This window comes from Monodelphis domestica, chromosome 2 (assembly GCF_027887165.1).
Source record: "Monodelphis domestica isolate mMonDom1 chromosome 2, mMonDom1.pri, whole genome shotgun sequence".
Lineage (NCBI taxonomy): Eukaryota > Metazoa > Chordata > Mammalia > Didelphimorphia > Didelphidae > Monodelphis > Monodelphis domestica.
This window is the reverse complement of record NC_077228.1, coordinates 47,142,912-47,169,819: the sequence shown is the minus strand read 5'-3', so window position 1 is coordinate 47,169,819 and position 26,908 is coordinate 47,142,912. Positions and strand designations below refer to the sequence as shown.

The following is a 26,908-nucleotide window of genomic DNA, read 5'->3' as shown; positions in this document are numbered from 1 at the left end:
TAGAGGGACTCCCTTAGTTTCCAATTCTTTGCTACCATAAGAGAGCCATTATAAATGTGATAATACCCATTTATTAACATGGATTTTCTACCCCACATGTGAGGAAGGTAGAAGAAAGCTAAAACTTGATAACTGAAAATGGAAAATAAATCTTAAGAAAAAAGAGAAGGATGAATGAACACATTAGGAGTTGCAGGAATTACTCAGAAGTTAATATGGCTTGACTTACATGTCTTTTGAAATCACTTCAAATTCAGAAGTTTGGTTTTTTTTTTTTTGCCCAGGATTTTATACTCAGAATTTGCCTACCACTGTGTTAAGAAAGGAGATACATTGCTTGTCTTGCATCTTTTTATTCAAAGACATAAGATATATCAACATGAAGTAGTAGAAAGATAAAGTAATATAACTGATTGCAACCAGAGCTTTAGTGGTGAAGAAGGGAAGATGTTATAGTAGATTTATCAGTAACAAAATATGAAACTTGAAAAAAATCTTAAAGAATTGGTAGATTTTGATCACTATGGATTATTATACAACCGAATTTCTATTCCAAAATCAACAAGTGAATAATGTATTTACTCCTGTGAAATGTAATCTTTAGTGGCATTTTAACCATTAATAAGCTCTATAGCTAGAAAAATCGGAAAACAGTATGGGAAAAATAGGTTTAGATCAACATCTCACACCCTATACCAAGATAAATTAAGAATGGGTAAATGACTTAAATATAAAGAATGTAATTTTAAGTGAATTAGGTGAACATAGAATAGTATAGCTGTCAGATCTATGGGAAAGGGAAGAATTTAAGATGAAGCAAGAGATAGGGAACATTACAAGATGTAAAATGAAAAATTTTGATTATATTAAATCAAAAATGGTTTTGTACAAACAAAACCAAGGCAACCAAAATTAGAAGGGAAGCAACAAACTGGTAAAAAATGTTTAACAAAATTCTCTCACAGAAGGCTAATTACTCAAATATATAAGGAACTAAGTCAAATTTACAAGAAATCAAGCCATTCCCCAATTGACAAATGGTCAACGGATATGAATAGGCAGTTTTCAGATGAACTCAAAACTATCAATAATCACATAAAAAGTGTTCTAAATTCCTCCTGATTAGAGAAATGCAAATCAAAACAACTCCTAAGGTACCACCTCACCTCTAGCAGATTGGCCGATATGACAGTAAAGGAAAATAATAAATGTTGGAGGAGATGTGGCCAAATTGAGACACTAATATATTCCTGGCAGAATTGTGAATTGATCCAACCATATTGGAAGGCAATTTGGAATTATGCCCAAAGGGCTTTAAAAGAACAGCTGTCCTTTGATACTTCTAGGTTTCTGCCCCAAAGAGATAAGAAAAAATAGAGATAGCCCTGTTTATACAAAAATATCTATAGCTGCATTTTTTGTGGTGGCAAAAATTGGAAAATGAGGGGTTGTGCCTTGATTGGGGAATGGTTACAGATTGTGGTATATTTTGGTGATGGAATACTATTGTGCTATAAAGAATGATGAACTGCTCGATTTCTATAAAAACTGAGAAGACCTCCATGAACTGATGAGGAGTGAAATGAGCAGAACCGGGATAACATTGTACACAGTAACTGATATTTTGGGACATTCAAATGTGATTGACTCTGTTACTAATAACAATGCAATGATCTAGGACAATCCCGAGGACTTATGTGAAAGAATGCTATCCACATCTAGAGAAAAAACTGTGGGAATAGAAACCCAGAAGAAAAACATGATTTATTACCTGTTTGTATGGGTATTTGATTTTAAAAGATTGCTCTGTTACAAAAATGAATAATATGGAAATACGTATTGATAATAAACATATAACCCAGTGGAATTGCTTGTCAGCTCTGGGAGGGGGAGGGAAGAGGGGAAGGAGAAAACATAAATCATACAACCATGGAATAGCACTTAAAATAAATGTTAAAAGCTCTACACATATTACAATATTGTTGCACACACACACACATATATATAAGTGTATAAAGAGAGAGGAGAGCCTGTGCTGTGATGAATCGCTTTCTGTTTCTGGGTTAAATAACTTCTCCTTTTCTGTATTTTCTACATTCTCTAACTTCATGACACTGCTTCAAATCTAAAGAGGTAATTACTTACAAGCAACATGTTGCTGTTCATCTATTTCCATCCTTAGAGACAATAAGGAGTCTTACCCTATAGAAGACAGCAATTTACCATTAATATCCCTCTACTGGACTTTACCAATGCAACTCTGACAAGAAAGTCCTAGTGGGGAAGGCACTGATGGAGTCCTGGAAAGGAATGGTCATACCTACAACGTGCAAGGCTGACTAGACCACATGCCATTTTGGTGATCTTATGGCCTGAGATGGGAAAGAAAAATGGCAGGGAGAAAATGCTTATTCCAAGATTCCCACTTATACATTGCTGCTGACTGACCTAGTTAAGCCTGACAAGAGGTTAAAGCAAAACCCAGGAACTGGAGGGAAAAGCCTACAAATCTTATGTCATCCCATATTCATGGGGCCAAGACAACATTCCTGGCAGCTGTCACTGTCCTCTGTATTGGCCACCAATTCAATATTTCCCATTCTGTGGCACAGTCCAATGGTGTCATGCTGTGACAAACATGATAGAAGTAACACTATTTAGCAACATCTACTTTTAACCACAACATAAGAGAGGGTACCTTGGGTCCTCGAGTTCTGACAGTTTTTCCCATTAACTTCTCATCATCTATTTCACACTGTTCCAGAAGGTCCAAAATATCTTCCTCCTGAATAGGTGAATTGAATCCATTAATTAATTCATTAGTGAAGCTCACCTCATTCAGGGTACTGCAAGGATTTCTGAAATTATTTATTGAACCTGATGACTTATGTTAAAGAAAAAGGCACAGAACAGCCAAGGATGCCTACAGGTGAAGAACATTTTTGCTAAAATTTCGACCCAGAGACAGCACATACCTGAAATACATTATGCAATGGATTAAGAAGTCAAAAAATATCATATTCTAAATGACAGTCTACTTTAAAACATACATTTACTTCAATTAAATGAGCTCAATAGATTTTTATTTTATTATTAACTTTTAGGGGAAAAAACTCACAAAACAAATGCTGGGGCAGTCCAACTCCGATTTTCCAATTAACATTTTTTATAAACTACTTTACATTAGAAATCCCATCAGATGGCAATAAGCCTCAACATCCTGCAGATTCTTGCTGGTCTATTGGCTTCTCTTCACGCCACACTAACCTTGGATCCTGGACTAACTAGAACACCTGAACTACATATATATATTTATTTTTTTTTATTTTACAATAGCATCTTTAGAAACTTCATTTTCATTTTTAGTGATAGTAAGACCAGTCCACAAGTGGATTGAGAGTCTTCCGCACTGTGGTCCAATACTCCAGCTTCTGTAATGCTCTCCAACGTGATATTCTCTGAAGACAGGAGGAAAAATTATCAGAACATACAACCAGGTGCAGGCTGGGCATAGCAGAGCAACAGTAATAGTTTTTGAATTATCTACACCAAGACAGGCTGATCGTTCTGAGAGTTATTTCTTTAACCCACACTAATTACAATAAACCTCACTATTGGGGAAAAAAAGTGATTTGCAATGGAGAGAGCTGCTTTGGTGTAGAACAATGGAGTCTTGGTACCCCATTCAGGAAAATTTGGATTTTTGAAATGTGCAGGGGACTTTGCTAGAAAATTTCATGCATGAGAGTATCCCAATGGTAAATTCTAAGAATAGTAATACAAAGAGGCTCTAGAATACTTTTGAGAAAATGTTTTAAAATGAACTTTTATTTCCTAGTGCAAATTCTCAAATAGGGAACACATGAACTTTAGATGTCAGCAGAGGGCTATGGGTAAGGGTACTACTAATCTCCTACTTTCTCTCTCACTTATTACTTTCTTCTCAAAGGGACATTCTTGTTTCAAAACAAAGTGTATGTTGGCTACTCCAGATTTAAGAAAAAAAGTTGTGGAGGATGGATATGAAAACAAATAAATAGCTTTGATAGCAATGATGGGGGTGAAAATTTGAAATAACCTCTTATTTCTCTATTTTCAAATATGAATACCAGTTATACATCTCCTTTAGCCATACCCAAATCAACCCTATTGTGTATTTTTTAGTAAGACAATGTGATGATCAGTTTTAAAATGCACTTTCCTTTTTTTTAATTATCAACATGATGAGACCATGTTAAACTTCTACAAGAGAGGAATTTAGCATGGAGAAAAATTCCAATCAAGGCATCCTATTTTATCTTGAACTTGTGCCACTTGTGTAACAATTATTGCTTATAAAAGAATGAGCCAAGAAAAGGGGAAGCAGGCTCATCGCTAGTCTACAACTCTCACTTTAAAAAAGATAAAAAAAAAATAAAGATCTAAGTGCTTAGAGGGGTTTGCCATGCTATCTCTTTAGAGGTCAGCAAAATGGAAATCATAAGATCAAAGATACAAAAGGGGAAGTAGACCATCAAAGGGCACTCTCATTCAATAGGTAAAGAAATTGGGTCCTAGTGTGAGTTAAATGACTTGCCCAGTATCACACAGATAGCAGTAGAGGAGAAATGTTCTTTCATTTTATAAATATTTTTACAACTTCACATAATTCAATCTACTGAAAATTTTTTGAAATGAGAAGTACTTCTGTGAATTTTGTGATGCAGTCTTATTTTTTTACTGACTGAATAAAAAAATTAAGGTATATGTGATCTACTCAGAATATGAACTGAAAACTGAAAAGGAAAAATAACATTTATTGTCCTTATTCAAATTGTGAGCGCCTCAAGTCTTGTTTTTAAAGGTTTCACAATCTAATAAATTTATGCCAAGTTTAGGCTAAGAATTTCTTTTTAAATTAAAACATGAGGGGTAGGTGTATGTGCATGCATTGTTTATGCTTACAAAGATGCAAATGCCAATATTACAGTAATTGGATATTTCTAAGATCTAGTGATTTCATTCATTTTTTGTAATCATTTTACCTCAAATGGGGTCATGGAACAAATTCTTCAGGGCAAAATTTGAGGAGTAAAGATAAATAATTAAAACTTTCTGAGAACCATAGATTGCCCACACTCATAGAATTTCAAAAGCATAAGCAGGCTGTGCCTCAGAGGAAGGTAGACTCTGGAGCTTTTCCAGCCGTAAAATTCTGAATGAGATCACTTAGGCCAGGTCTCTGAGGAATAAAAGTAGTCAGGAAACAAAGCCAGGTAGTCCCAATTGAAGGGCAGGGAATTTTCCCTATCCCACTGTATTCATCCTGACTTGACTTGTCAAGTACTGACAATCTACAGGGCACAATTTAACTAGATAATTGCCAATTACCCAGTTTTCACATAAATGTGGCTTTACCAACAAAATGTGAGGGTTTCCCTAAATCAAGAGCATTGTGGTCAGGTGAGAGGGTAGAAAAAAGTTTAAAAATCCCAAGCAAAACAAGTAAGCATAAGAATTTCACCATAAGTACAGAAATTCATTTTCTGCTTTTCTTCATTCAAAAGAGAAAAATTAAAGTTGAGATTATAGGAAAAACTTTGAAAGCAATATACCAAAAACTACTTCCTAAGTTACAAAAGGAAGCCCCATCTTCCATGATGCTAGTGCTAAGGGGGGTAGGGGGGCAGGCATTCTTGATGAAGTCCCATCAAAGTATATCAAGGTTTTCATTTTGGCATTTCTATGCATGCATGTATATGTGTTTGGATCCGGAAATGACATGAGCAGTGACCTCTTCTAATAAGCATAATAAAGACCATGGTATAATTTTGGTGTTCTGACTGCAATGTATGAATTCCTTCATTTTGGCAATAATATTATGTGGCCCCAATTTGTTGTCAAGCAAAGTTCTGAGGTATTTCCTTTTAATGCAGGAGTTTTGAGAGATGTCTTGTTAGATGAGAAATATACCGGAATAATATTACCTTATCGGGATTTACTTGGTTTCATTTATCAGTCATATTTAAATAAGACACATTCTTACCTTCATTCTTTTTAAAGGATTATTCAGTTCTCGTTGAAATAAAGTTGCTCTTCCGGAAAGAAATGTCTGAAAGGCAGTGGCCAATAAATGCTCATATTTTTCAAGTAATGATTTGTCTTCAGGAGGATAAATTCGCCTGCAATAATAGCAGACAGACATGCTAAAAAGAAGCCTCCTTCTCTTATGTAGCAATTGAAATAGTACCTAGAGAATTACTACCAAACATTGTGATTCAATGGAAAATGGAATACATTTTTAACTAGCAAAGGATCTACTAAAATGCCCAACCTGTTTGAAATGTTCAACAACTGGTTCAACTTATGATGTAAGAGAATCATAAAGCATTTACAAAAGACACGAAGGAAAAATCAGACTGTTATGAGGACTGTATCAGTTTAGGGGAAAATATGACAGCAAAGTAATACAGATACCTATTTGTTATTGTAATTTTCTGGCTTTGCTGTAAATAAGAGCTTTGAAAAAAAAGATTTGTTCATCATTCCTTTCAAAGGCAATGAATGTTTATGAGTCAACTGGGCGAAATAAGCCATTTTAAACAATTAGGGAAGAGAGACTATCTCTTTTAGGTAACTTTACACTGTCCTCACCATTACTTTCCACAATATCATGATGTGAGCTCTTGATAACAATAATAAACTGAGCCTGGATCTTCTTCACAGACAAGATGACTGGAGATTCAAGATAAAAATACAGATAATTTCAGAAAAAAATAAAAAACAACCTCCTTTAGGAGGCTTCATTGAGAATGAGTCATAACTCATTCTCTCTATCAGCCCATGCTTTTAAAATAGATAGCAAGCTCCATCTAAGACTTCTTTATTCTGTTATAACCAAGCTCATAATTCTTGTTGCAGCAGCCTGGATATTCTGGCACTCAGTACAGTCTGTATAAATGGGTGCTAAGAGGGATCAATTAACTGGGGTCCATGTTAGGAGTATGCCAAAGAATTAGCCATGCAGGAAGAAGAGGAAGGTCTACTAGAGGCAGGGAATTAAGAGCGAAACTACAATTATGCAATGTCTACAATGGGGTGATGACGACAGGAATGGGGAAAAAATGGAGAGAATCCAGACACATAAAATGACATAAGAGTAATTTGAAAGTAAATGGTTAAGCACAAAATCACACAGTCAAGCCAGTAGGCATTTAGTGAGTTCCTTCTCTGTGCCAGGCTACACGTTCCAGATCCAATTCCAGGTGATCTAGAGACAAACGAATCCAATATGGGCTAATTAAGTAGAGAAACTTTGACATGAAAGTGGAACCTGAAATTGACCTCAAAGGGGACACAAGATTTAGAGTCAAGGAAAAGAGTTAGAAAGGAAGTAGATTAGCATAAGAAAAGCCACAGAAGTGAAGACTAGCACAACATTATTATAGGAAAGTAAAAATATTTGCTTCAGTAAGATAATTTGTGTTGGAAAATATAAAACAGACTCTTTGGGCAAACTGGAGCCTGGTGAAAGAAAGCCTTGAATGTGGACGCAGCATGGAAAAATAGAGAACTGGATTTAAGAGTTCCAAAGAGCTGGTTCCCAAACCCAGTCCCCAACACTTACTAGCTATGTTGTCTCTGAGCAAGACAACTCACCTCTCTGTGCCCAAAACCTTCATTCATAATATAAATATGGTTGATCTGGATGACCTGTAAGGACCATTGCAGATGTAAATCTAGGGTCCTTGACTTGACCAACTAGGTAATACCAAGTTACTTTTGTTCTAGAAAATATGTAGAAGAGATCCTGACAAGAAAGAGATTAACCTCAGAAATATGCAAAGTGGACTGAAGGTGACAGACTAGATGGAGAAAGACCAATTAGCAGATTATTGCAATGATCCTACTATGAAGTGATTAGGTCTTGTACTAATGCAGGAGTGGGAGAATTGGAGAGGAAGAGATAAATACAAGAGATCCTATGACAGAAAAGTTCAAGTTTGACTAATGGCCAAATTATTGGTGATGGAGGTCATGGAGAAGTCAGAGATGGCTATCATGTTATTGGGTTCAAAGGAGAAAAATAACAGCATCCTTGATTTTATCACAGTCAGATCAGTACCACAGTGGGCAAGAGCCCTGAGACTTGGAATCAAGAAGACCTTAGTTCAAATTCAACCTGAGACATGTTCTAGCTGTGCAAATCTGTGTGTGTGTCTCTCTCACACACACATACACACATCCAACCCCACTATCTCCCTTTCAATAAACTCCAGTGGTTTCCTCATGAGGAAATATACAATGATCTATTTGCCATTCAAAATTCTTCTTAACCTAGCGCCTTCCTACTTAGCATGTATGAACTCTTTCCCACTGATATTCTGGCTGTTCCAAGAACAAGACATTCTAGTTCTTGGCCTTGAGTATTTTCCCTGACTGTTCCCCTTATGCCTCGAACCCTCTCCTTTCTCTATCGTGATAACTGATCTGCTGAGCTTCCTTTAAGTCTCAACTAAATGTCCCATATTTTACAGGAAGCCTTTCCCAACCACTCTTAATTCTACTGCCCTCACACTCTGAATTATTTCCTATTTATCCTAGATAGAGTTTGTTTCCACATATTTCTCTGCATGTTATTTCCCTTATTAGACTGTAGGCTCCTCTGGCTCCATCAAAATTAGGATAATAATAATTCCTAACTGAGAAAAATATGATGCTTCTAAATCTCTGCTATCCCTCAAGTTCCACATATAAGTTATTTATTTATTTATTTATAATTAACAGCAGAAATTGGTGTAAATTTGTGAAAGAGGATGAAAAGTTCAGTTCAAATAGTACTGTTTAAAATGGTAATTCACAAGCAGGTAGTTGGAGATGCAACACAAGGAGCTGCAAATACAGAATTTCAGATCAAGTATGAGATCAGAATTAGAGAAAATGACGAGACTTTCTGAGCACAGAATCATTAGATAAAGCACAAGGATAGATGAGGTCTCTAAGAGAAGGCTATGGAGGGACAGAAATCACCAGTAAATGAATTAGAAATTTGTAAACCAAAGAAGGTTTATTTGAATGTCAAGGAATGAATTTTTTAGGGATGAGCTCAAAGTGGAAAGAGAAAGATTAATTAGAGAGGTGGAGAATAGGGAAATAATTTCAAGAATGAAGAGCTTGGTGGTCAATTCTATTATATGTAAAAAAGAGATCAAAGAAAATGAAGACTAAGAAAAAGGGCATTTAATTTCCAAAATCAGTCTAGTGTAAAGGTAGAGATGGAGACAGATAACTAGAGCAGTAATAAAGGAGATGAAACTCTTCTACATTTCAGAACCCATGACACCACTACTCATTCTATGAGCCTTCTCTCTCTCTCTCTCTCTCTCTCTCTCTCTCTCTCTCTCTCTCTCTCTCTCTCTCTCTCTCTCTCTCTCTCTCTCTCTCTCTCTCTCTCTCTCTCTCTCTCTCTCTCTCTCTCTCTCCCTCTCTCTCTCTCTCTCTCTCTCCCTCTCTCTCTCTCTCTCTCTCTCTCTCTCTCTCTCTCTCTCTCTCTCTCTCTCTCTCTCTCTCTCCCTCTCCCCCTCCCTAAAAACCCTAACTAGTTTCTAACATCCCTTCAAGCTATAATCCTTTATCTCCCCTTTCCATGACCAATATTCAGGGAAAGAAGAGAAAAGAAAAAAGAAAAGAAAAGAAAAGAAAAGACAAGAAGAGAAAAGGAAAGAAAGGAAAAGAAAAGAAAAGAAAAGAAAAGAAAAGAAAAGAGAAAAGAAAAGAAAAGAAAAGAAAAGAAAAGAAAAGAAAAGAAAAGAAAAGAAAAGAAAAGAAAAGAAAAGAAAAGAAAAGAAAAGAAAAGAGAAAAGAAAAGAAAAGAAAGAAAAGCTGTCATCAATGGCTTCCTTGACTTTCCTCTCACTCATTTTTCAACCTTCTGCCATCTGGATTATAATCTCATCCAACAGAAACTGTCCTCTCCAGAATTTATCAATGATTTTCCTAATCATCAAGTCTTAGAGCTTTGACTTCAAGGTCCTCCTTCTTAACCATTGTGTGGCTTATGACACTGTTGATTCCCAACCCCAATCTCCTGCTGGATTCTCTCCTCTTAGTTGGTTTTTATGATACTTCCCTCTCTCAGATCTTTTCCTATCTTGTGGGCTGCTATTTCTTGTCCTTCTTTGCTGGTTCTGCAACCATTTCAACTTCCCTAATATCACAAGGCTTTGACCTGGGTCTTCTTTTATCCCCATTCCTTATTTTTCTATGCAAATGATTCTCAGATCTATACAGCAAACCCTCATCTTTATCCTGGGCCCCAATGGCACACTTCTACTTAAAAGACATTTCAAACTCAATGTCCTATAGACACCTGAACCTCAACATGCCCAAGATACAACTCCTTATCTTTACCTCCCTTTTCCTCCTCTATCAAGGATTTCACATCCTTCTAGGCACTCAGATATGTCTCTTTCTCTGTGTCTTTGTCAGTTTCTCATTTTCCATTACCTCTACCTCTTAGAATGCCTTTCGTTCAAAAGTTATTTAAAATGTTATCTTTCCTTATTCTTCCCAAGCTGCTGGTACCCTCCCTCCAAAAAATGACACCATATTTGCAAAGAGTTTGAATATAATTGGAAAGGGGAAAAAATGAATTAGTGATTCAATTCAATTCAAGCAAACATGAAGCTCCAGTTCTATAAAAGAAAGGCACTGCCTCTGGGCCCTGAGGAGAAAGATGAAATAAGGCACAAAGGACAATAAGATTATTTTAAAGATTTTATGTTCTTCCCTTAAAAGATGGCTGTCTTCAAGCTATGTGAAGGTCTACTGTGGCAACAGAAAGTAAAACTCAAGAGTGATAGATAGAAATTACAGAGGTATATAATAATGGTGGCTGGGAGGAAAAAGAAAAACTTCCTAAATAGTTAGAATTCTAGAAATGAAGACTAGACTGCTTTGGGGAAGAGCAGGATTGCCCCCACCCCCAAAACCCTGGAAATCTCAAGCAGAGACTGAAAGAGGTGGAAGGAGATGGAATAAAAAGGTGAAAAAATGGTTGAGGATAAAAAAGTTTATCTGTAATGAATAGGGAATTTAACAAGACCAGGGAGCAAGAAGGTGTGGATCTAGATGATAAATAAACAATAATTATTTTAAAAAGTAGAGTGTTTGATTCATATTACCTAGCTTGACTAAATCTACACTGAATTTAATGAATAACTGGTCACTTTTTTTAAAAAATGTGTTAGTATGGAAGGTATTATTTTCATATACATTGAAGTACATTATTATTTAAAATGGTTTTTGATTGTTTTAAGGAAAAAATAGAGAAGAGTAAGTAGAGAAGTAAACAAAAATTTAAAAAAGCAATAGAGATCAACAAAGAAAAGCGATAAGCCAATGGGATCTTTCTGATACAGAATCACAGACTCATGATGCATCTCGTTAAGTGTGCCCTCAGTAGAAACGTGGGGCCCCCGATTTACCTGCAGCAAAGACTTCGGTGAAGTCTTTCTGGGCCAGTAAATGCACAGCACTACTTACTGAACACATCCAGAATTGCTTTAGGGCACGGTGTGATACTGGGTACATGGCAATTATAGAAGGCATCCTAGCAACAACACAAAGGCTGCCGCGGCTTTGATCAGCCTTCCACGGGGTTCACAAACCAGGCTGTGGAAGGCAGCGACAAAGCCGGTCCAATGGCCCATAGAGACTCCTAAGGACTCTTCACATGCTCTGGCTCTCAGAGTTGGTATGGGCAGATGATGCCTGGGGACAAGAATGGCTGATGTGGATGCAGTATTTTGAGCAGACCATCATCCTGCTTGTGTCTCCCAACAGCCCTGTGAGGCAGACACACACATGCAGGCACTCTTAGCCATCCTGAAGAGTAAAAGAGGGCTCAAGAGATGCTAGGACCCAATGGCAGATGCACACCATCGGAGCTCCTCTCCCACTATGACACTCAGGCTCTAACCGGCTCCCCATCAGAAACTCCAAACAAGAAAGGGACCTGGAAGAGTCAGCGAGGCCAACAACTCTCTCATTTTAGAAAGGAGTGAACTGAGGCCAAGACCAAGGTGCCCTCCAAGGCTACCCGGGTAATTAAGTGGCAGCACCAGCATCTGAATGAGGGATAATAAGACCAGTTTTATTCATTATATTTTCAGCAGACATGCTCAAGGACAAAAAGAAGCTGGTGCTCTTTTATATTTATGGTTACCTAGGGGAAAAAAAAACTTTTAACTCAACACAGACCGTAAATAACTTCAAAAGTCCTCAAGCAAGCCTCCTGCTATATGCTGGAAACTATGCAAAAGAGAATAGAAACCACCTTTGTGAGTTAACCCAGACTACCGACTGGAATCTTAGAATATCAGAGTTGGCCAAGATCTTGGGGGTAAGTAACCTGAGGGTGGACTTCCCTCTAGGGGAATGGCGCAGTGGAGTGAGGAAGACCTTGGTTCAAATCCAACCTCAGGCATGCTTATTAGCTGTGACCCAACTCCTTAACTTGTCTCAGTTAAGCAATTCTGCCTCTGTTTCCTCTTTGGCTAGGTGGGGTTAATAATAGCATTAATTAAAATAAATTAATAATAATAAACATTCCCAGGGCTGTTGTGATGATCAAATGAGATCATATTGATAAAGCACATAGTGCCTAGGAGTCATCCTAGGTGCTTAGTAAATATTTGTTCCTCCTGCGTGACTCCTGCCTGAAGACCTCCAAAGAAAGCAAAGACTGTCCACCTCCTCTTCTCCCCTCCATCAGCTCACTTTACACAGGACAGCTCTTGACATCCTTTGGTCCTGATATCTTTTGGTCCAAAGTCTGCCCTCTGAAGCCAAGCAGAACAAATCTGATTTCTCCCATCTGACCACCCCTAGTGTGATGGGATAAAAAAAGAGTCCCAGACCAAACAATTTCAGGAAACCTGAAATGGAGAATTGATTTTTTTTAGCTGTAGGATAAGGAAGGTCCAGGTGTAGGAGGTGTCACCGGGGCTGAGCCTCAAAGAGAATGATATCTACAGGTACAGAGAAAGATGACTCTGCTGTTCCCCACTCACATTCCAAACTCTTAGACCTCCATGTCCTTGAGTAGGTCTTTCCTTACTGCTGCCTCATTATAGTTACTCCTCTCTTTTCAAAGCTCAGCTCAAAGACTCCCTTGCTGTCTTCCTTCATTCACCATGAATTTAGAAGTCACCAAGTCCTCCTCAAAATTTCCTAAGAGTTATTCTAGATCCATTCTTGGTCCAATCATTCTCTACTTTGTGTAATATTTATCTTATCTCTTCTCCTCCAGTTCCCCAAGGGTGGGCACTAGACCATATTTCTTTTAATAAACTCTTACCTTCCATCTTATAATTAATACTGTGTGTTGGATCTAAGGCAGAATAGTGGAAAGGGCTAAGCAATGGGGATCAAGTGACTTGCCCAGAGTCACAGAGATAGGAAGTGTTTGAGGTCACATTTGAACCCAGTACCTAGGTTTGGCTCTCAATCCACTGAGCCACCTTGATGCCCCCTAGACCATTATAAAGCTCTGTATCCTTCCTAGAACCCAGTGCTCTTTACATGGTAGGTCCATGAGAACAGTCTGTTCAAATGAATGGAAAATTCCCAATTAGCAGGATCAGAAAAGGCAAGGGCCCTTGCACCGATGCTTATAAGAAGCAAAAGCTTCTCAGAATTGAGGTGAGGAAAGGTACATAAGATTCCTAATAAGCTTTTTGAATATATGGAGGCAGGAAATGGCATTTCATAGTCAGGGTCCAATTTAATTGAAACAATGCCTGACAGAGGAGAGGCTGGGAAAAGTGGACTGCCACAACCTGGGAGGTTTCCTTCTTTTAATCAACAGAGAACCTTCGGCATTGTTAGACTCATCTTTGTGAAGGATGGATTGGTTAGGGAAGGTAATGGAAGTAGGAAGATCAATGAAAAGGCTACTGCCACGGTCTGGCTTGGGGAACTAGTGAATGCCTGAGGGAGGGTGATGGCCTTGGGAGAACAAGAAGGCAGATGGTTTTGGAGGCAGAATGAAGAAGTCAAGGATAGTTCCATGAACCCAGCCATCTTAGCCTGAAAATCACTGTCCATGGTTTAGAAAAGGAAAGCCCCAAACTCTTCATTTTTTGTGATCATAATCTCCTTCTCTTTCCCCTCCCTCCTGCCCCAGGATGTCTAAGCAGTGGTCCCATCCCTTTATTATGCCACCTCTTGATTGCATTCTATGTTTGTTAAAAATCCCCATTTTTTGCCTTTGTATTGTCTGGAAACCATGACTCACTCTGGGTTTTTATCTTCCTAACAATGCTTGTACAATTTTGTCTTCATCCTCATTTACTTGATTTTCCAGCACCCCTTCTGCCCATCCCCTCTGCTGAAAGAGTACGTATGGATGTGTTCTTTCTGATGCTGTTCTTCCAGCTGACATCTGTTTGTTTTGTCAACAGACTCTGTTACTAGGGTGATCTAAGCTCTGGTCCCTACGCATTTAACACTTTTAAAATCAGGTTCAACAATAAGCAGATTCCTGCCAGGACCTGCATGTATAAATGATGGTCGTAGGTACCATCAGCAATTATGTGCAAAATGGTCCTGCTGAAGAATTCCAAACTCCCAGAGTTTCCATCACTGCAGGAGTCGCGCTAATCTTTCTCCTCTCCCATCATCCTACTTAAACACCTTCCCTTTGGAGCCATTCTTGATCCTTCAGTCCCCCTCACCCAGCAGGTGCTAAGTGTTGTCAAGGACATCTCTTCTACATCTTTTTTTCCCCATCCATCACCATCATGTCTCATATGGCTGCCCTCACTGTCTCTCACAACTGTCTTCTAATTTGTCTCTCAATCTCCTGCCTCCAGGTTCTTCCTTCTCCACTCCATATTGTGATATATCTAAAGCACAGGGTTGAGCATGTTTCTAGCCCTGCTCAAGAGGCTTCAATGGCTCCTTATCACCTCTTGGATCAATGCAATTGTTTCTGTTTCTGGCATTGGAAGCCTTTCACAATCTGACTCCAGCTAACCTTTCCAAATCTGTTGCTTATTATTATCCATCCTATCTATCGTAAGTCTTATTTTTTTTATGGTTCCTCTCAGGCAATATTCCACTGACCCCCATGTCTGGAAAGCACTTCCTCTTCATCTCAACCTCTTATAATCCCTAGGTTCCTTCAATGCGCAACCCAAGCACCATGTTCTACCCTAGAGCCTTCTGGGATTTTCACAGCATCTAAGGTCTCCTTTCTACATTTATGCATCTGTGTGGTTTTCTCTAACAGAATGTCATACACAACCGAAATAATAAAATAATCAAGGCTTTAGAAATCAGAAGACAGTCCCTTAAATGGCATTTCTATCCTATGAAGGAATGTAACCTCCATGAAGGCAAAGACTACTTCATTTTTAACTTTGTGTCCTCAGGGTCTAGGCACAGTACCCAACCACAGAGAAGGTCCTTGGTAAATGCCTCTATTTTATTTATTTATTTATTTATATCTGCTGTTTGAGGATCAGCAGACTTTTCCATATCACTAATTCAAAGAGGGTGGGTCTCTGCAGGAAGAGAGGGAAAGAAGTAGAAAGAGAAATTCTTTCTGTCCTTCTCAAAAGCACCCATAAATGTCTAAGCTACTCTGTAAGCCAGAAAAGGGAAGGACAAGACCCAGGCAAAGCACAGTTTGTATCTAAAAGTCAATTACTGAGTAGAGATCTGGAAGGTGCCCTAGCTAGTCAGCTATGGTAACACACATTCTCCCAGCCATGACATTTGAGGCATGCAATTCCTTTCATTTTCCATCTCTTATTCTAAGGTGATTCAGATAAAACCTAGAGGGAGATCTCTCATGCCTTGGGGGTGTCCCACCTGTATGAAGGATTTTTGGGAGAACACAGAGAACATCTCAAAGAGCAAGGCAGGGAAGTACAGGTGGAAGCCATATGTACAGTGATTATAATCAAAGGTCCTCTGAAGTAAACAACTAAGGCCTTAGAATCAGAAGATAGTTGCTTAAAATCATCCTACAAAACAAATGCCTCAACCAAAAAAGAAGGGCAAGAGTTGATGTATGCCCATGGTCACATTAATGCTTGTTCATTCTAGTTACAGCACTGCTGAGTGGGCGAAGAGAGGGTCAGAGGTAAGGCACTTCACATTTTGGGGTCTCACTTTCCCCATCTAAAAATGAGGGGGTTGGGGTAGATGGCCACCAGACTGAATTCCACCCCTTCAAATATTGCCCTTTGCACATGAATGGGCAATTTTCAGATAAAGAAATCAAAACAATCAATAAGCACATGAAAAAGTGTTCTAAATCTCTTATAATTAGAGAAATGGAAATCAAAACATGGCTAACATGACAGCAAAGGAAAGTAATGAATGTTGGAGGGGATGTGGCAAAATTGGGACATTAATACATTGCTGGTGGAGTTGTGAATTGATCCAATTATTCTGGAAGGCAATTTGGAACTATGCCCAAAGAGTGATAAAAGACTGTCTCCCCTTTGATCCAGCCATACCATTGCGGGGTTTATACCCCAAAGAGATCATAGGGAAAAAGACTTGTACAAAAAATATTTATAACTGTGCTCTTTGTGGTGGTAAAAAAAAATGGAAAATGAGGGGATGCCCTTTGGGGAATAGTTGAACAAATTGTGGTATCGTTGGTGATGGAATACTATTATGCTCAAAGGAATAATGAACTGGAGGGATTCCAGGGGAACTGGAATGACGTCCAGGAATTGATGCAGAGTGAAAGGAGCAGAACCAAGAGAACATTATATACAGAGATGGATACACTGTGGTATAATCGAACATAATGGACTTCTCTACTAGCAGCATTGCAATGATCCAGGACAATTCTGAGGGACTTATGAGAAAGAAAGCTATCCACATTTAGAGGAAGAACTGTGGGAGTGGAAACACGGAAGAAAAACAACTGCTTGATCACATGGGTCGATGGGGATATGATTGGGGATGTAGACTTTAAATGATCACCCTAGTGCAAATATCAATAATATGGAAATAGATCTTGACCCATGTAAAACCCAGTGGAATTGTGCGTTGGCTACGGGAGGGGGGCCAAGAGAGGGGAGGGAAAGAACATGAATCTTGTAACCATGGAAAAATATTCTAAATTAATTAATTAAATAAAATTTCCCAAATTAAAGAAAATACTGCCTCTTGCCAAATGCAACAGACTCTAATCAAATGAAGAGTAAGTCAGAGGGGAAGTTAACCCAGGAACCACTGCTACCCGGAGATCCACCAAATGTCTTCAAGAATATTTTCAGGTCCCCCTGTCACTTGAAAGAAATAAGATTTTAAAAATAGGTACTTTGGAATTAACCATGCAAAATAAGAATTTGAAAAAAAAAAAGCAGACACCCACCAAAAAGGTCTACAAGTCCCTCGTGTGCAGGGCCAGGCACAGAGCAGGCACTTTGTAAATGCCTGATGACTAGCTTGGAGAGTCTTTTGGATCAAACAAGGAAGAAGAAGGTAGATGTTACCTGTAGTTCCCCATGTGTCGATTTTCATGTTCTTCTTTGGATACCTGCCTACGAACCTGGGCAAGTCTCTCTTTCTAGAAATTAAGAAATGTCACAAATGAAAGCTGGCATGGTAGGCTCAAAAGGAAGCTTAAGGGGAGGTGGGCATTTGTGAAAACTGAGCATACCAACTCCTCTTTCCTTCTCTCGATTCGGTGCCGTTGTTTCTCCCAGTCTGAGGAGCCTGGCGACAGCCTTTTCACTGAACCTTGACCATAAAGTCTCTTCTGAGCTTCTGCTTTCTGTTTAGCCAAGTTTCTCCTTTTGTCACTAGTCCTAAAAAAAGAAATTATGTGGACAAGTTAGAAGAATTCAAGAAGGTGTGAGTCTTTTCATCTTAATACAGAATTTGCCAAGGAATGGGAGTTGCATAAATAGAACGTGTGGTTTGATTTTCATAGTGTGTTGGTTGAACATCATCTCCAAAAGTCTCCTTTTGGATAATACACACTAACACCAATTTTAACCATTTTGTATCATGATGCTCTCCATATTCAAGGAAAAGCCAAAGAATATTATGATTTCTATGTGCTTGAATGAACTTGGACATGACACTTTTCCTCTGTACGGACAGGATTCCTCAGCTCTGAAATGAACTTTGTTGTTCACTTTGGCTTCAAATCTATGACACTCTGGTCAAGCATCCCATCTTCCTGCCCCTTTATACCTTGAGGGGCCCGTCACTCTCCTACTCATTTCTACCATCCCTTTAATTTAATTTCTAAGTACTTAAAAAAAACCAACCCTTACCTTCTGTCTTAGAATCAATACTGTGTATAGATTCCAAGTCAGAAGAGTGGCAAGGACTGGGCAGCTGGAGTTAAGTGACTTGCCCAGGGCCACACTGCTAGGAAGTGTCTGAGGCCAGATTTGAATTCGGGAATTGGCTCTCCAGCCACTGAGCCACTTAGCTGTCCTTCTAAGTTCTTTATAAAGCCCACATTAAATGGAACCTCTTCTAGGAAAGCCTTCTCTATTAGGAAAATGACTCCTCAGCATCTTGTTTACATCTCTCTCATGCATTCATTTATTATGTGTTAATTTGTATTACAGTTATGGTATCATAGCAGGATAAGACCCCAGTTCACATCCTGAGTCAGATATTTGCTAGTCACACAAGTGAATCTCTCTGAATCTCTGCTTTCTCACCTACAAAACAAGGTTGTTGTGGGTTGTGAGAATCAAATAGGAAAAATCCTTTTGTGACCCTGGAGGGCTGTACAAAGGCTGCTGAGTGTGTGTATTGATGGGAATCTACACCTGCAACCTAATCAGTTCTGGTAAAGCCCACTCCCAGGACAGATCCTGCAACTTAAAGTCTAAGAGATTGGCCAAGACACTAAAAAGGTTCACTGACTTGCCCAGGGTTGCAAAGCTAGTATGTATCTGAGCTGGGATTCCCACTCAGTCTTGACATCTGTTTTCTGTCTGTTCCTCCTTGTTGCTGCTGCCATCGCCCTTTATTTTGCTGTAGACTCCACGAAGGGCCAGCGGCATGTCTTTCTCATCAGAACTTTGCAGACTCTATCTGGAACCTTGCACAGTGCTCCCCACAAAGCTGGCCCTCAACAAGTGTTTATTTAATGGGAAATGAGGGTGAAAGGGAATGCTCTCCACAGAAGGGGATGGTGTGGGGGATTCTGTGTGTCAACAACCCTAAAGAGAGAAAACCCAGATGTAGGGGAAAAAAACAAGCGAACCCCAGAATAGTGTTCAATGAACATCCACAATGGCGTTCTGTGAGGAGACCTTGTGGTGAGTAGTTTTGCTTTGTTTGTCCATGTTGTGTCTGAGCTCCAAGAAAAGCTGCAGCATACATAAGAGCCAAGATGCGCAGTAAAGGAGGCCCAGGGCATGTTGCTGGGGCAGGTTCTCCTTGACCACGACAACTTTGTAAGGATGATGTGCAGAATTTGCTTGTGTAATTATATGACAAAGGAAGAATTCTGCAGCAGTCCAGAGCTAGCAGAGAGTACCTAGGGCAGTTTATCATGCAAAGAAATGCTGGACTAGTCATGAAGCAAGGATAGAGCATAGAGACCGCCTCACTCCCATCCTGCATCCCAAAGGACTACAAACAGCTGACCAAGAGGCAGAACTCTCTGAGGGAGGGGGGATCAAGGTCAGTTATTCAGACAGAAAGGAAAATGTGAGCATATTGTGCTATCAAGTTGAGATGGCTCTGAGTGAATGAAAAACCATCCAGTTTAAACCCCTGAATCAGGACTTCCACTTGGCCTGATATATTTTCTTTATCTAAAAAGTTTAAAGTGGAAGGACAGGATTTGTTTTCTAATCAGATGCCAATTCACAAAAAAAGGGAAAAATCATTTAAGGGCCATGTATGAGCAAAAACAAAAACATAGAAACAAAAATGCCTTTTTTTTCCTGAAAGAGGAAGAAATTTTAAAAGTTCAACTCATTTGTCTTCTAAAGTAGGAAGATGGGCAGGTCAGAATTAAAGAATCCAAGAGTCCAATACTCGTTCACCTTATGGACAGGTAAGGAACACAGAAGCATAAGGGAGCAAGGAAGGGGCAGGACAGAGAACATACCCACAGAATAAAACAAACAGAGAGCATCAGATACACACAGATAATACTCGTGGAAGCACATCATTTTAAAAGAAAGGCATCCTCAGGGAAAAAAAATTATATGAATGCTGAAAGAGAGACATCTGAGAGATGCAAAGAGAAGAGAAATATATAGGAACACAACTGGGGACAATTTCTGCAGAATAATATTCCCACTACAAAGGCTTCTGGAATAATGTCAATAATGACTTTTTAAAGCATGTTGTGTTTTTGCAATTCTAGACACAAATATAATTACCATCTCTTGAGATTTGGCTCACAAAGCAAAATGAAATTAAATGGGTTGTTTCTCAACACTGTCCTAAATAACACATATTTTTATGTAGTAAGGTATGGCAGGATATAGGACATAGATGCAGCTCCTTATGTTCCCAAATGTCTAAATCAATGGTGAATTCTCACCACTCAAAGTTTCTACCAAGAATTATTTTCCTAGAAATAATTCTCCCAAGTTGGGAACACCTGGTTTTCCCTTTCCTAGTCCCTCAGCAGAAACAAAACAGACAGGCATTGAGTGTTCAAATCTAGCACACAATTAGTGAGAAAATTAAGTAGGCATAATGTTTATAGAAACATCTACATGTAAGCCAAAGCGGCTTTCTGTCTACATCATCTCAGCCAGATCTTCTTTCCCAGTCTTTCCCAATTCCTTCTCTATACATCTTTAATTTATCACCATGCTCTTCCTACTCCCACCACTTCTCCTGGGCTCTCTAACTCTGGTCCACAACATCCATCATCTTGCCCTTCTCCCTTGTGAGCTACCCTCCTGGTCTTCTCCCTCTTCCTCTCTAATTTAGCAGGCATGTCCTACTCCACCCTATCCTGTGTTAGGATCTTTGTTAATGACTCTTCTGATCTCAGATGCTATTCTTCTCTTCTATATGCTGATGGGATATTTACTGTGGAACAATCTGCTCTTAATTACAATAAAGGACTCAGACCTTATTATTTGAGTCCATGTTTCAATAATGGGTCTTTCAAAACCAAAAAGAATAAACATCTTATTACATCATTGCTTCAGGAGATCAACATGCCTTTTATATATTCTTTTTTCCCTCCTTCAACAAAATATTTATTAAGCACCTACTGTGTATATAGTAAAATGCCAGATACTGGGGACACATCCACAAAGATTTTTTTAAAGTACATCAAGGAGTCTGCAATCTAGTAAGGTGATAAGAGCGAATAGCATCAATACAAGTTAGGATAATACAAATGCAGAAGGTCAAGGAGTCAAAGAGAGAAGTATATGTCAATCAAAGAGGGAAGGGTAAGAAGGGAAGGAAGAATGGGGAGGTAGGGCAGAGTCTGAGCTGATCTTAGAAGGAAAATGTCAATACTAAGGAATATGGGAAAATTTTATTCCAGGAATGGAATGGGACTTGGTCTGTGAAACTGTACAGAGCCAGGAGAAGGCAAGATGAGATTCAGGATGATTCTACCATTGTTGTATTATCCAAATGGATCAGTTTGTACTGCATATCTGATATGTCCCCTCATGAAGCTTACAGCACACAAGGGATCTACCTAAGACACAAAGCTACCAGTTTGGAAACAATCTTTCTGGACTAAGATTTCCCTTTAATAATTATTAACAGGATAAAGGACATTTTGGTAAACATTTAAGGAGGAAAAAAAAACTTCTTTAGCCTAGGAACCAAAACATGGAACAAAACAAAGTATTTTCTGAGAGGAAAAAAAAGATGCTCTGAATCTTCTAAACTGTTATATGGATACTTTGGGGATTTGTGACCTCATTCTCACTTCACCTCTGCCCACCGGGCTAACTCACCGTGTACAGTTTTGGCCCCTTCATAAATCCTCCATAGAGAATCTATGCTGGGTCCAAGAGGTCTTTACTCTCTTCTATGTCTGTTTCACATTTGCAACCTTGATATCTACCTATTTGCCTCTCATGATCACTACATGCCATATCCTGTCATATAAGTTCATTAACAATAATAGCTAGCATTTTCATAGGCTTTTAAGGTCTGCAAAGTCCTTTACAAATAAATCTCAACTGATCCTGATAACCACCATTGGGATTATTATTATTATTGCCTCTTATTTTAAAAATGGGAACCTGAAGAAGTCTGTCAATTAATACTTATTCTGCATCTACTATGAGCACTGTGCTAAGTGCTGAGGATAGATGAAAAGGAAAATGACAGTCCCTGCCCTCAAACTCCTACCAGCCTAATGGGGGAGACAACAAGCAAATATGTGTAAACAAGCCATATACAGTATAAAGTAGCATTGCACACTACATCTTCAAGCATTTGAAGGCACAACAATCATGCGCCACCATCTCAAGTGTTCTCTTCATTAGTCATACGTCCCCTTCATTCTTCTATGTTTTACTTAAGTGAGAAAGTTATTTTTCCCTATCCGTACTTTCTTCTCCTCTCTTTATATAACTCTATGTATGAACATAATCAGTCACTCAATAACAGGCACTGAAATCCCGTGGGGAAAAAATACTGTGACAATGCAATAGGTGAGGGTAAGTTGGTAATGAGATGGAATAAACAGTTTACAACCACAATCTAAGGATTGTAGATTTAGGAAAGTGAAGAGCTACTCCAAATCGAATTCAATTGTGAATATGTTCTTTTGTGCCATGAAGAAAAAGAAATAAAGTTTTGGTGTGAAAGAGATCTTTTTACCTGATGTTGAGTAACTTCAGAGCATTGAGCAACACTCCTTTTTTCACATCAAAATCTATTTTCTGATCAGTTCCAAAGCTAGGGGCTCGATTAATCTGAAAATGGCAAAGGGGAAAGAAGTTGTATGTTAAGTATCAATGAATATATATATATATATGTATGCATAAGCATCAACAACGAATTGGTTCTTTCAAAACACTTTAGGTGAAACATCACAAGGAACAGCTAATCCAAAGGAACACAGCTATAAATGTCATTATATCAGAGAATAGGGTTTCATAACAATGTGGAAGAGTTTACTCATAACACACATAACCTTTGGTTAAATGAAAGGAGCCACAACTACTAATATAGTATTGTGAAAATTCACAGATGGAGTATTTAGATTTGGAAAGGATCTTAAAAGAACATTTAATCTACACTCCCTCATTTTATTAAAAGAGGAAACTGAGATTGGAGGGTAACTGAGTGGGAGGGGAGGTTAAGTGATGTATCCAAGATTCTACAGCTTAGCTTCCAAATAACAGAAACAGAATCTCAACCCATTTTCTGAATACAACTTCAACACTTTTCCCACTACACCATTAATTATTATACATACAGGGTATCCCCTCTTTTTGTTATCCTGCTAACTTGATGCTGTCTTTAATATTAAATTTCTTGATTTCACTTTTCCCTTAAACAGATCTTTCTTTCTCCAATTTCTTGAAGATTTCAGAAAACAAAAAAATTGGATTTTCAGCAATTTGCCTGATGATGATATGAGAGCACCATCTGGTGGTGAAAAGGAAAATTGTATGATAACCTGCAAAAGTTCTTTTAAGTGCTTGGTGGGAAACTAAAATAAGTTTTTGCCATTTTGCTTTCAATCTGATTTTCTGATATTACGGAAACTGGTTCGGGTGGATCCTTCCCCTCGAAAGTATCAAGTCCAACTCCCCATTTTTACAGATGAGAAACACAGGGGTCAAGTCATTTGCCCCAAGTAATACAATCACAGAAATGTTTGAGCTAGAATGAACCTTCTAGGACACAGGCAGTTGCTGACTCCATTTTGCATATGAAAAGAATGAGACTCAGAAGAGCAAGGTGAGCTAAACCAATTCAAAATACAAGAGACTTGTGATTGTGCAGAGGAAACAGACTTCAAGTCAGTCAACAAGCATTTAATAAGTACCTAGAAGGTCTCAGGCTCTGTCCTAAGGTTAGAAACAAAGGCAACATACACAGTCTATGCTCTCCAGGTACTCACAGCCTAATGGGAGAAATAACAAACTGGCAGATACTACCCACAAATAAGATGTCTTCGAGATATTAGAGAGTATCAACAGAGAGAACACTCTAGAATTAAGGGAGAATGAGAAAGGCTTCCTGTAGAAGAAGGTGGGGTTTGGGGGGATTTGGATGAAGCCTGAGGAACCAGGAGATGGAGATGAGGGCAAAGAGCATTCTAGGCATGGGGAACAGTCAGTGAAAATACACACAGTTGGTTGGATGTTGCTCTTGAATGAGGTATAACAAGGAAGCCAGGATCACAAGATCTCAGAGTGTGTGGCAGTGGGTAAGGCACTGGAAGACTGGAAATGAAGAACTTTGAAAGTCAGATTCTGCACTTAATGCTAGTGTTGATAAGGAGCCACTAGAATTTATGAAATTGGGCAGAGGGGCTAACATGCTCAGACCTCTGCTTTGGACATAGTCATTTAACCTGAGTGAAGGCTGGACCTCAGCAAAGACTTGAGGTAGGGAGGCTATTGTAAATCTCTAAGCTTAAGGCAGAAAGGGTCTATAGAGGGACAGTGGCAGTATCAGAGGAGATAGAGGAGGTGAAGACAAGAGATGCCACCAAATTTAAAGTGACAGGACTTGGATCTATATGAAGTGAGAAAGAATAAGGAGTTGAGCATTGGACCTTAGTGACTGGAAGGATAGTGGAATCATAGTAATGGAAAAGTTAGGGAGAGGAGAAAAGATAATGAGTTCAGTTTGGGGCAAGCTGAATTTAAGACCTCTAGAGTCATCCAGTCTAAGATGTGCAATAGACTGCTGGAGATACAGGACTGGAAATTAGATAGCAAGAATCATCAGCATTGAGGTGATCATTGAACCCACTGGTGCTAATGAAATCACCAGATGAAATAATAAAGATGGAGAAGAGAACTCCTCAGGACAAGGACCTAGGGGATACTCAGTCAGTGGGCATAACATGGACAAATATCCAACAAAGAAGACTGAGTGGTCAAAAAGCTAAGAGAAGAATCAGGAAAAGATAATGTCACCTGGAGAGAAGAGAGCATTCAGGAGAAAGTGGTGATTGACAGTATCAAAGGCTGCAGAGAGGATGATAAATACAAGGACTGAGAAAGGGTCATTGGGTTTGGCATTAATACATTGATAATTTTGGAGAGAGCTAAATGATGATGTTAGAAGACAGCATGGAGGGAGTTGGGAGAGTAAAAGGAAATCAAGAAGCATCATCAATTGTAGAGGCCTTCTTAAGGAGTTTAGTCACATAAAAGAGACGAAGCATGGGTTGATAACTAGAGAAGGTGGATCCAATGAAAGTTGTTTTGAGAATGAGGGAGGCATGTACGCATTTTTAGGCAGAACAGAAGGGAGAAACTGAAGACAAATGAGAGTAAAAAAAGAAAAGAGGAATTTTTCAGGATGAGGCCAGGTAGAATGGGATCTTGTAATGGGAGAGGAGTTTACTTCAGCAGAAGAAGGAGTTTGCCTTTTTATGTGGACAGAGGTGAAGGTTCTGATGGGTTCAGTATCTGGTAATGTTAAGATGAGAAGGGGAAAAATGTTTTCTCAATTTTTTTTTCAGTGAATTATGAGGCAAAGTTTTCAGCTAAGAGGATGGGATAGGGGGATGATGAGCCAAGGGAAGTCTGAGGAAGAATGAAATGGTTTTGGTAATACCATTGGGAGATAGTGAGTTAAATAGGAGAGTATAAAAGGATTGCCTTGCAGCAGTGAGGACCAAGTTGAGATTACATGACATAAATTTGTCCTCGACCCAGTCAGCCCAGTTTCATGATCTCCCCAATACAAGAACAGGAGCTCAGGCAGTAAATAGTAGGAAGCTCAGCGCTAAAGATTAACAGGGCAAGATCAGAGATAAGACAAGGGGTCAAAGAACTCAAGAGAAAAGGGCAGTGTGGAGTTGGACTGGTTCACTAAAGAGGGTCAAACTGGAGAGGGGAGAAAAATAGTCAGTGCAAGAGTGATATGGTCTGAGGAAGAACTAATAGTTTTGAGGAGCTGACATGTCAGAGGTCACAAAGAGGATGAAAGAGAGGGGCTGGGGTTGCAACGTGGGGAATAGATACAATCACAACAGTCCATGAGCAGATAGGGGAATTTCAGCGTATATGTACTCCATATGAGTAGAATCTTATCCATACAGGTAGGCATCTTCTCTGCTCCTGAAAGTCCAAGAGCACTTCCCAAAGTCATAGCCAGTATGTTTCAGAAATAGGACCTGAATCTGGGTCTTCCTGAGCAGCAATCTACTGTTTTACTCTGCCTTTCACAAGAGTAAGAAATATCTAGTTGATATTTGTGTACCCCCTAAGGTTTACACAGCATTTTACACTCATCTCATTTGCTCCCAGTTGATTTTGTTCAGTAAAACATAAGCACTTTGAGGTCAGGTACTGTTCCATCTTTCAGTCTACTCCCCAGCAAAGATAGCTAACTTCATTTTGTAAATGTCTGTCAAGTTGAATTGAATCCTAATAAATCTTTAAGTTTAGACTGGCCCTCAGATCTCCTTATTCCCAGGGTCCCATGCTTCCCTTGATTCATTATCTGATGCCAACAAATTAATAACAAACTCAAACCAAATGCCATATGCAAAACTTGACCATGAACTGGGGAAACTGAAATTCTTAAAGTTAAAATACTTAGTCAATGGCAAATGGAGAAAAAAACTCAAGTTTCTCCCTTTTTTTCCATCTTAATAGGTCATGTCTCTGTGCACAGGAACTACTGAACTAAGTTCCCAGGACTTGAGGGCAAGATTTTAAATTCAGAAGGGTTTTTTTCTTAAGCTCAAAAATTTAAAATCTAGATAAAAATTCTGCTATCCTTCTGG

At 38.9% G+C, this 26,908-nt stretch overlaps 1 protein-coding gene across 10 annotated transcripts in view; it reads right to left on the bottom strand.

The window, feature by feature from the left end:
• Nucleotides 1-26,908, bottom strand: part of TTLL7 (tubulin tyrosine ligase like 7) — a 228,900-nt gene that overhangs the window by 89,360 nt on the left and 112,632 nt on the right. For all 10 annotated transcript variants that reach the window (XM_056815426.1, XM_056815425.1, XM_056815428.1 and 7 more), the window contains exons 10-14: nucleotides 22,807-22,901; nucleotides 17,672-17,819; nucleotides 17,505-17,578; nucleotides 6,026-6,161; nucleotides 2,699-2,785 (exon numbers count right to left, since the gene is read on the bottom strand). In XM_056815426.1, coding sequence (XP_056671404.1) covers nucleotides 2,699-2,785; nucleotides 6,026-6,161; nucleotides 17,505-17,578; nucleotides 17,672-17,819; nucleotides 22,807-22,901 — 540 coding nt within the window. The remainder of the gene's footprint in view (nucleotides 1-2,698; nucleotides 2,786-6,025; nucleotides 6,162-17,504; nucleotides 17,579-17,671; nucleotides 17,820-22,806; nucleotides 22,902-26,908) is intronic.